Raw genomic sequence first — 11,173 nt, 5'->3', positions numbered from 1 at the left:
AACCCTGTTTCGAAAAACAAACAAACAAACAAACAAATAATAATAATAAAAATAAGGGGCTGGTGAGATGGCTCAGTGAGTAAGAGCACCCGACTGCTCTTCTGAAGGTCCAGAGTTCAAATCCCAGCAACCACATGGTGGCTCACAACCATCCGTAACGAGATCTGGCGCCCTCTTCTGGAGAGTAGAAGACAGCTACAGTGTACTTACATGTAATAAATAAATCTTTAAAAAAAAAAATAATAATAATAAAAATAATGTCAAGCTGACCATTGTGGAAGTTTGTTATCTCAGCACTCTGGAAGCAGATACAGATCGATCCCTGGGGCTCACTGGCCGGCCAGCCTAGTCTCCTTAGCTAGTTCCAGACCAAATAAGAGATCTATCTTCCTGCTCTGGAAACAGAGGCACATTCTCAGAAGCGAGTCCTTGGGTGTTCTAGCCAGCCACCATGCTGGTCTCAGGAAAAGACCCACAGCAATGATTTCCAGTCAGTGGTCTGGGGGCTTGGGTGTGGCGATGGAAGAGATCCAGAGATGAACCAGCCACAAAGCCTTCCCTCTTCCCTCAGAGCGATTTTACTCCTCCACTCATAAACACACGTTTGAATGGTTGGATATTAGAAAATTAAACCTTTAATTACATAAGCTGTTTTCAAAATAATCACGTACAGAGTGGAGATTTCCCAGAGATGCTGGGGTTGGCAGATGACCACAGACGCAGATCAACCTCCACCATTCCAGCAAATGCTCTGCTGGCATAAGGGGAAACTGCTCTCTGTCCTCAGAGGTAGAACAAAGGCCCCGTGGTCGTGGCACGGTGGACATCAGCTCTGTTGGCAGGCAGACTCACCCAGGGCCATCCCAAGCAAGAGCTTAGGCACAGCTCTGGGGAGCTGGCCCAGGCCCGGCAGCTCTAGCCCTTTCTGTCAGGGACAGGGACCTCTGTGATGCCAGCTCATTTGCTCTCATTCCATCTCCTCATCCAGGAATCATCGTGTACACCCAAAGCCCACCGTTCTGGTTCAGGCGAACGAGGGTCTCAGAGCTTGCAGGTGGCCTGTGCCACTTTGGAACTGGTTTTTCTGTTAAGGGCTTGACAGATGAAGTCCCCGGCTTCTAGAAGTTTCTGGAGGTTCACACCCTTGAAGAAGTAAGGAAATAAAGTGAGGCAAACAGACTAGACAGCTGTGACATGGAAAGGGGAAGGTGACAGCAAACAGGCCCCTCCTGCAACAGTTGTGACCACTGTCTGGGGCTGTCTCCAGCAGGCGGTTGTGGGAGGGACCTTATTAGTGGTGTCCCATCTCCATGTTCAGGGTCCAGCCTGTCCCATAGGAACTGTTCATTCATTGGCCTTTGTGTCTCTTTCCCTGTGCTGAAACTGTCCCCAGACCATCGCTAATGCTAGAGAAGGTCTCACCTACTCGATCACTCCTTCACCCAACTCGACTGTAACAGCAAGTCCTATCTGCTAGCCGGCCATTACTGAGTGCCAAGCACGCTACAGTTTTCTTCCTATGCTACAGATTGCTCCAGGGCCTCACCACTGATCTATGCTTCTGGCCGTGCGTTTTCTTAATCCTGTGACAGTGGAGAGCACACACACCGTTGTTACTCGGGTTTACAGAGATGAAATACTTGGAAGTCGAGCAGCCGGGGTGGAAGAGATCTGGGCTTTCAACCATCAGACCTCAAAGCTGAGATGCAGTGTGACCTCTGTGCCACCACTGAGGTCCCACAGAGTCCAGTGGAGCCCTGTGCAGCTAATTTCACAGTGTGCCCTTGTTTCATAGAGAAAACAGTCTGGGGGAAGTGACTCACTGCAGGTCACAAAGCTGCCCCCCCTCTTAGGGCTCCTACCATAGACACTTTCTGGGGGGCCTCCTGCAACTGAAGTGTGGATGTCACCCTGGGATCTTGGCCTCCTATGCCCAAGATCATATCCAAGCAGACCAACGTCTCTTCTGCCACGCTGTTTCCTCTGCCAGAGACCTCTCTCTTTATTCTCTTTTTTGGTTGGCTCATTCTCACCCTCGGGGTCTTAATCTCCTCCCTCTAAGGCCACCAACAGAGCCTCTCCTGCTCAGGCCCTTGTCTACTGGTTATTAATACACACACCCCAGGCTGCTCTGTCAGGACTTCAAACCTCACAAGGGCTCCTACTCCAGATTGCTCACTCTCAACTCTCCTAGATAACTCTCAGAAACAGAAGGCTTCCACAAGCCCTGCTTAAGCTCCACCAACCCTAAGCATGCATGCCCATGGTCTCTAGGTAAGCCCTGGGTAGTTGAGGGATGCCCACCACCAGGGGGCAGGCTAGCTTACCGTGTGAATCCCTAAGCCAGTCAGCATGTAGACCAGGTCCTCGGTAGCCAAGTTCCCTGATGCCCCTTTTGCATAGGGACAGCCTCCAAGTCCTGCCACAGAGGAGTCCACAACGCTCACACCCATCTGAAAACATAAAGACGGTGAACGGCGGCTGTTGCCAGGGCCTGGAGCCTGGGGAGCCTCCTCCTACACCTCCTGCCCCGATGTCAGAGGAACCCACTGAGGGACAGAGCTGCTCTCCCTGGAACACAGTCTCCTCTGTGGCACTGCTCTCCCTGCTGGAGGACTTCCTCTACCCCTTTATGGTCGGCCCCTGCCTCCATTTCACCCTTTGGGGCTCTCCTCAGAGAGGCTCCTCCGGGCCACCAGTCTAGCCCCGCTAGTCCCAGAGTGGTAGATACTAGGTACAGCTCTTTTGGGGGGGTTATTTTGAATAGTGTCAAAGAAATGAGGGGTTGGAGAATTCTCAGAAGGATTTGTAATGGGCCAGCAAGATGGCTCAGAGGGTAAAGGTGCTTGCCCCCAAACCCGATAACATGAGTTTAATCCCCAGGCCTCACATGGTAGAAGGGAAGGACCAACGCTAAGTCTCAGTTACGTTCTGTGGGAAAGCTATTCCCTTAACCTGTGTGTGCCGCCATCCGTGGCCTCATAGACATCCGCCTCAATACTTTAATAAATACAATGAAATGGCACTTCCCTGCCCCACGCCCTCTGGGAATAGGGGCACACAGCTTTCATTACCTGCAGGGCCACCAAGGTGTTGGCTAGAGCTTGACCATAAGTATCATGGCAGTGGACAGCCAATGCAGCCACAGGCACTTCATGCATGACAGCAGTCAGCATGTCTTTCATGAGTCCTGGGGTGCCTACGCCTATGGTGTCCCCAAGGGAGATCTCATAGCAGCCCATTGAGTACAACTTCTTGGCAACCTGGAGAAGTAAGCAGATACTTAATAGAGGAGCCCAGAGCCACCAGCATGTGACACTGGGGCTCAGAAGCAGGGACTCTGCCCATCAGAGGCGCTGTGTTCCTCTTGGACTCTACCCCGACAGTTTCAGTGGAAGGGACCAGCATTACCCAGTAGCTGCGAGACCGAGTTCCAGAACCAGCCAGCACCTCCAGCAGCCCCAGCCCCATCCCATTTCCTTCCTCCCCATGCTGACTGGAATCAGAAGCCCTTCCTCCAGAGGGAGGTGGATCTGTGATCTGTAGGTCTAGGGTACTAGTCTGATACTTCAGGAAACACAGAGGCTATGTAACTCTTTGGAAACTCGTTTGCAATTGGCTGGCTCACTGCAAATGCTAAACTGCCAACTGCTCCCTCATCCCCATGCCTGGCCTGAATGACAGAGGTGGCCATCCTGATAAAATGACCAGGTGATGTACCACCCTCCACCCCTACCCATGTGCCTATCAGGTGACAGTAATGGCAGGGCCCTGGGACCATGTTCCAGTCCGCACTCTGCTGCTCACTGGCTACCTGCTTTGGGAGGTATAGCTTCTGTGAGCTTCAATTTCTGCTTCTAGAGACTGGTGATGGGCTATAGGGTGGTAGCCATGGGGGTGGGGTGCACAGACCAGGGCACAGCAGCCACCGGCCATTCCTCTAACTGGATGCCACATGGTACTGGGGAGAAAGAAAAAGGACTCCATGGGATACAATGGGCTGAGACCCAATCTGCCATCTGTACCCAGGGTGGCGAGTGACCTGCTTCCTCGACTATAAATGGAAGAGCAGCATTAAGTCAGCAGCGGGGTTTTCTGGATAAAATGGCTCAAGTTCCTCACACCCAGTCCCTATGTTGGGTCTTCCTCTGTGGAGCCCTGGTTGCTAGTCAAGAGGATGGGTGCGCTCTCTAACCTACTCCAGGGGAGCTGGGGTTCCTGGGGAATACCACACTGGAGATGACGCCTTAGCTGGTGAGACTGGAAGCTGGGCTGGGGCTTTCAGGTGGGCTAGAGACCTGCCACGAGGTGGCCTGTGGGGCAGCCGGGCTGGGCTCGCAGTATATGAGTGAGTGTGTGTTCTTCTGGGAAAGGGAGGGGAGCTGCGCCTGCAGGGTGGCAAGGAAGTCACCCTCACAAGACCTGGCCCCACTGCACACACCTCAGCAACTTTAGCCGGGGAGACCTTCCCCTCGTAGGGGCATCCGAGGGCACAGGAGACATACCTGTGGAAAAGGGGGAGGAACGCATCAGGGTCCCCATTGCCCATAGAAGGGCTGGTGACCATCTGACACACATCCCTGGTGAGCCCACAGTAAACATGAAGCGGAGCAGGAGACCCAGTGCTGGGTGAAAGGTCGGCTCTGCGTGGGGAAAAGGCTCTTTGCCCTACTTCTGGGCAGAAGCAGAGAGGACCGGCAGGGAAGGCGGGGCTTAGAGGCCACTAGAGCGGAAGCAGGGCTGCAGGTGGCTGAGAATTCCCAAGAGGTACAAGGAAGCAGACTGGAGCGGAGTGTCTGGAGCGGGAGCCCCGTTTGCTTGGGGTGGGGGCGGGGGAACAGTATTCAGGTCAGTAATGCCAGCGTGAACACACAGGCTCCAGGGCCTGATGCCTCACCCGCTCTGATATTTACTGAGATGAAGAGGATGTGCCAGGCACTGGGCACAGAGCAGTGGGAGGAGCCTAACCTGCAGGAGCTCATTCAAGTCAGGAAGATGGTAAATATGACCTCAGTCAGGTTAGGAGGGGAGAGAATTCCAGAAAGAGATGAGCTGTGAAGGAAGCAGTGGGGGATGGGAAGTTGTGGGGGGAGGCAGAGGCGGCCAGCATGGCAAGAGTTAACGAGGCAGACCTCCCTGAGGGCATGGGGAGTTCAGAGGGGAAGATCTTCCAAAGGTGTGTTCCAGTCAGGGCCAGGGTCTGGCATGCTCAGGACAGAGCAAAGGCCTGGGGACAGTCGGGGCAAGGAAGTATGACATGAGGCAGGAGGGGCTCCCAGACTGACTGTGACAATCATGTAGAGTCTGCTGTCACCACCTGTTGGCACTGGGGCAGCTTTAGTTATGCTGAGGGTGAAAATTCAAGCCTACAATCCTAGCCCTTGGAAGGCAGAGGCAGGAGGATTGCCAACTTCCATTACAAAATGAGTTCCTAGTCAACATGAACCTAAAGAATGAAATGGTACCCAGGCAGTGGTCAGGAGGCAGAGACAGATGGATCTGTGAGTTCCAGGCCAGCCTGGTCTACAGAGTGTGTTCTAGGATAGCCAGGGCTACACAGAGGCAACCAGTCTCAACAAACAAACAACACAAACCCAACCAAACAAAAAGCCCTAAACAAAACGCCTCATGGAAACAAAAATTCTATATATTAAAAAATGGGGGCTGGTGAAATGGCTCAGTGGTTAAGAGCGCCGACTGCTCTTCTGAAGGTCCAGAGTTCAAATCCCAGCAACCACATGGTGGCTCACAACCATCCGTGATGAAATCTGATGCCCTCTTCTGGAGTATCTGAGGACAGCTACAGTGTACTTACATATAATAAATAAATAAATCTTTAAAAAAAAAAAATGGAGCCTGGCGTGGTGGCACACACCTTTAGTGCCAGCACCTGGGAGGCAAACGCAAAGGCAGGTGGATCTCTGTGAGTTCCAGGCCAGCCAGGGTTACAGAGAAAGACCCTGCTTCAATAGATAGATAAATAACCTTAAAAAATAAAATAAAGGGGCTGGAGAGATGGTTCAGGGGTTAAGAGCACTGACTGTTCTTCCAAAGGTTCTGAGTTCAATTCCCAGCAACCACATGGTGGCTCACAAGCATCTGTAATGGGATCTGATGCCCTCTTCTGGTGTGTCTGAAGACAGCTATAGTATACTTATGTATAATAATAAATAAATCTTTAAAATAAAAAAATAAATAAAAAGAGATTCAGTAAATGTTTGCTGGATCCACATTTCCACAACCTCCGTGTGCGTTCCACCTGCATTTTCCTGTTTTGTTCTTTCTCCCAACATTGCTAAGCAAGGAAAGGTGGTACAGGGGCACACCTCTGATCCTAGCAGTCAGGACGCAGAGGCTGGCGGATCTCTGTGAGGTCCAGGATAGCTGGCTACATAGATACATAGTGATACCCTGTCTGGGGAGGGGGCGTGGGGAATTTACCAAGTCCGAGTACAGGCCTGGGAGCTGGGGCACAGGTTGGAGAACCAGCTTCCCCGTCCTCCACCTGCTCATCAGGTCTCTGTGCCGTCCTTTGATGGGGGAGCATCACCCAGGGATGTGGGAAGTGGGCCTCCCCCAGGCCAGAGCACAGCCAGCATGGTGTGGGAGGCTGAGGAGCTAAACAGCTTAGTGTTTCAGGGCATCAGAAGCCTTTGGCCCCCAAGGAGGGGCACTGTCTCCTGCTGAGAGACAAAGAAAAGCAAGAGGAGCTGATGTGCAAGGAGGGCCCTGCAGGAGCTGAGAGGCAGAGCAGAGGGGAAGCACTGTGCTGTGGGGAGCGAGTGCAAAGGCCCTGGGACAGGGGCAGAGGGAGAGGCAGGGGCAGGGGCAGAGGCAAAGGCAGAGGGAGAGACAGGGGCAGAGGCAGAGGGAGAGGCAGGGGCAGAGGGAGAGGCAGGGGCAGAGGCAGACGGAGAGGCAGGGGCAAAGGCAGAGGGAGAAGAATGGGCAGGGACAGAGGCAGAGGGAGAGAACACTGCAGAGGGCAGGGGTGCCGCACACAGAGCCCTGAAAATCACAGTGAAAGCGGTCACTCAGCGTGGACATAGCTCAGTGGTAGCGGACTCACGTGTTACAAAACCTCATCGGGGCTGGGCTTCATGCCCAACACGTCACTCTGCTGTTTGTCTGTCTGTGCTTGTTTGTTTTGAGACATGTTTAAAGCCACAGGCTACCAGTTCCCATGCTGCCAGGCCTGGCTTCCCAGCAGGGTTGGGCATGGTGGCACACAACATTCCAGACTTAAGGCAGGGTCAGCTGCCTTAAGCTGACCTACACTTGGTCAGTCAACACTGTATGTCTGAGAGAAAGCCTGGCTCATCTGACCACATGCACTTGGAGAATGGTTCCCAGGAGCAGAGCTTGGGACACCCAGCCCGAGGGAGAGAGACTGACCGGCCGGTGGGGGAATCGGCTCCACTCTACAAGGGCCCGGAGAAAGGGGCTCACTCACCCTCTCACAGGGATGCTGGCGGCCTGGGCGGCCTGCATGACTCCAGCAAAGCGCTGGAAACTCTCCTCTATAGAGCAGTTCACGTTCTTCCGGGTGAAGAGCTCAGACGCAGCACCGAAGATGCTCACTTCCTTGGCACCCGCAGCTACCTGCCAATACCCAGTGAATACCTTTAGCACTTTGCTCCTGGAGAAAGCGGTCACTGGCAAAAATACTTTTTTATGGCAAGTTTTACAGTTTTATAAGTTTCATAGGCTGAACATACATACATACGTACATACANACACACACATATACATATATACACTTTAGGAAATAAGGTGGGGCAGGCAAGATGGCTCAGCAGGCAAAAGGTATATGCCATCAAGCCTGATGATATGAGTTCAATTCCCCAGGATCCACATGGTAGGAAGGAGAGAATCAAATCACACAAGTAAATAAATTAAATAATAATAAACATGTGGACGTCCCAGTCCCTAGTTCCCCAGACCATGTTACCTACTTGGGAACAGGGTCATTGAAATGTAGCTGGATAAATTAGACCATACCAGGGCAGAGTATCCCTAACCCAGAATGACTGGTATCCTTCAAAGATGGCTGTGTGAAGGTGTGAAGTACTGAGCCATGAACGGCCACGTGAAGTGGAGGCAGGCACTGGAGTGAGGCACGTACAAACCCAGCAATGCCAAGACTAACCGCGCATCCCTAGTTACTACAGGATACGTGGCTCTCTGGAGGCCTCAGACGCAGCCAACACTCCTGACCTCCGGAACGTGAGGCAGCAGAGCAATTCTGTGATGGCTTGCACTACTTTCTCAAGCAGCCCTCGGAACTGCTTATACCTCAAAACAGAGCTGGGTGGGTGGCGGTGCACACCTTCCATCCCAGCACTCAGGAGGCAGAGGCAGGTGGATGCCCGTGAGTCCGAGGCCAGCCTGGTCTACAGAGGGAGTTCTAGCACAGCCAGGGCTACACAGAGAAACCTTGTCTCAAAAATAAATAAATAAATAAATAAAAATAAATAAATAAAAAAACCCAAAAAACCAACAACCAAAACAAAAACAAGGCTGGAGAGCAGCGCTGGGCTGGAGCGTTCCCCTTGTGAGCATGAGGCAGCCCATCTGAGATACCAGACACCCATCAAGTCTGGCATCCTCCAGGGAAATCCACCACTGCCACTGTCAACCTGAGGTGGGGGGGTCACTCATGAAATAAGTTTATGTCAAATCACACCATCAACCTCTCCAGAAGCTGCTAACTACTGTCCCCACACGGCTGCTAACTACTGTCTGCAATTCCAGTTCCAAGGATCTTATGCCCTCTTGTGGTCTCTGCAGGTACTGCATGCACAGGGCACAAACAAAACAACACAACAACAAAAACCACTATAGTACACATAAAGTAAAAACTAAAACAACAACAACAAAACCAAAGTGGGTGATCCCAGACCTCGGTGGTTTTCTATCAGGCCTTGTCTCTCAGCTATGACTAAACATTGATTATGGGAGCATCGACTCAGTGGTAAAGTGCTGCTATCATTCATGGCTCAGAGGCAGAACAGACTGAGGTTAAGCAATTCATTAAGACAACAGAGGAGTGAGTGACAGGGCTGAACTTCCCGCCCCACCCCACCCCAAACCCTCCAGCCCCACCCCCAGCCCCAGTCTGATGATATTCAGCCCCACTGGTGGCAGGCTGTTCAGAGGGACATCCCAGGACAAGGCAGGGACTGGTCTCTCTCAGGGGCCTTGCAAGTCAACCTCTTACCGCTTCCTCAAAGCCTTTCATGTTTGGAGTCAGGACTGGGTAGTTGATGCCAGGAAACTTCTGAATGCCCTTCAAGACGTCAGAGTGGTCAGCCATCTGGGAGCCGAAGAAGCCAAGACCTCAGCAGGAGAAAAAACCTCCTCACTTCTGAATCTTTTGTCTCCAATACTTTTCTTATCTGCCTGACCAGGGAGGGGTCAGAGGAAACCCTGGTCAGCGTGATCTTGGCAGCTCCTGTGTCAGTACTGCCACCTCTGAGGTACCTGCAGTCACAAGCCACTTACCGAGAACCTTCTCTGGTGGGGCCCTGGGCGCCACTCCCTCTGCATTGCCTGGTGCTATCAGGGGATTGTTTGCTAGGAAGCAGCAATTCTGTGATGGTTTGTATATGCTTGGCCCAGGGAGTGGCGCTGTTAGAAGGTGTGGCCCTGTTGGAATAGGTGTGTCACCGTGGGTGTGGTCTATAAGGACAGTTCTAGCTGCCTGGAAGTCAATATTCTGTTAGCAGCCTTCAGATGAAGATGTAGAACTCTCAGCTCCTCCTGCACCATGCCTGCCTGGATGCTGCCATGTTCCTGCCTTGATGATAATGAACTGACCCTCTGAACCTGTAAGCCAGCCCCAATTAAATGTTGTCCTTTATAAGAGTTGCCTTGGGCCAGGCTGTGGTGCTGCACACCTTTAATCCCAGCACTTGGGAGGCAGAGGCAGGCAGATTTCTGGGTTCGAGGCCAGCCTGGTCTACAAAGTGAGTTCCAGGATAGCCAGAGCTATACAGAGAAACCTTGTCTCGAAAAACCAAAAAAGAAAGAAAAAAAAAAAAAAAAAAAGAGTTGCCTTGGTCATGGTGTCTGTTCACAGCAGTAAAACCCTAATTAAGACAAATTTTCGCTCTCCCCTTTACAAACACAGATAGTGCAGATCACCAGCATCCTATATTCTCAGAGCTAGGAGAGACCTCAGAGGCCACCTCTAACTGAAGAGGGCAAAGGCCTCACTAAGCAAGGGCTCCAGTAAGCCAGGTCAGAGCCCAGACTGAATCAAAGCCCCTGGTTCCCAGGTCGAGTTCATCCCCTGCTACCCAGTGCTCAGATTCACCTGAGAGCCCTCAAGCCAGGGACATGGAAAGCTACGCTTCCAGAGGCTACGAGAGCAAATGGGACACTTCCCTCCCTCCCTCCCACCTGGAACAGGCTTCTCCGGGAGCCTGGCCTCACCTGCGGCACCCACTTGGGAGAGACAAAGCTGGTGGCCTCGATCACGGGGAGCCCTGCTTCGGAAAGCATGTCGATCAGCCTGATCTTCACTGGGGTGGGTACAATACTCTGTGGTAGACAGAAACCCAGAAAAGGAAGTCAGCCACACTGGTAAGGAAAGGCAGCCGTGGTCGCTGGCCAGCGTCTCAGCCCAAGCCTTGGCTCCTCACTGACTTCAGCCACTAACGCGAGCTTACACGTGATCTCCAAGCTCTACCACCCGTGTCTCCTGGCACAGAAGCCTGCTCACCTGAGGCGTTCATATTTACACGGAAGCCCCCTTTTCTCCCTATGCAGACATGTCCATAGTTCAGTGTGTTAGTCTAGGACCCCATCATTAACTGAGAGCAATGTGCCTTGGCTGGAGATGAATCACCATGGCTGTCTGCGTGCTGTGGGATGGACCCGCAAGTGCCACACCCTCCCCTTCTCTCTCCTCATAGCTCTTTTCCATTCCTTCCCTACATCTGGTCACTCAGCGCAGCCTCTGGGTTCCTTTCTAATCACCCCGAAGGTCCCAGGTGTGCTAGGGCATGGTTTTCCCCTGTTAACTTGCCCTACGCTGGAAGCATCCTTACTTTCCTGCCCAAAAGTCTCCCATGAGGGGCTGGAGCACGAGGACTGGCTCAGCTCATCAGTAAAGAGTCCTTACTGTTTTCACTGTTTTCCAGAGAATCCTTTCTCAGTTCCCAGTACT

At 52.4% G+C, this 11,173-nt stretch overlaps 1 protein-coding gene across 1 annotated transcript; it reads right to left on the bottom strand.

Annotated features, from left to right (window-relative positions):
* Positions 1–612: 612 nt before the first annotated feature.
* Positions 613–10,954, bottom strand: Hmgcl (3-hydroxy-3-methylglutaryl-CoA lyase). Its single transcript, XM_021161329.2, has 7 exons — positions 10,438–10,954; positions 9,221–9,316; positions 7,454–7,602; positions 4,442–4,505; positions 3,075–3,263; positions 2,328–2,453; positions 613–1,143 (listed from the first exon to the last, which is right to left on the bottom strand). The coding sequence occupies exons 1-7, from the start codon at positions 10,504–10,506 to the stop codon at positions 1,042–1,044; spliced, it is 795 nt and encodes a 264-aa protein (XP_021016988.1). The 5' UTR covers positions 10,507–10,954; the 3' UTR covers positions 613–1,041.
* Between the last annotated feature and the right edge of the window lie 219 nt (positions 10,955–11,173).

Source organism: Mus caroli, chromosome 4 (assembly GCF_900094665.2).
Source record: "Mus caroli chromosome 4, CAROLI_EIJ_v1.1, whole genome shotgun sequence".
Lineage (NCBI taxonomy): Eukaryota > Metazoa > Chordata > Mammalia > Rodentia > Muridae > Mus > Mus caroli.
The sequence above is the reverse complement of the archived record's forward strand: the minus strand, read 5'-3'. Positions and strand labels throughout refer to the sequence as shown.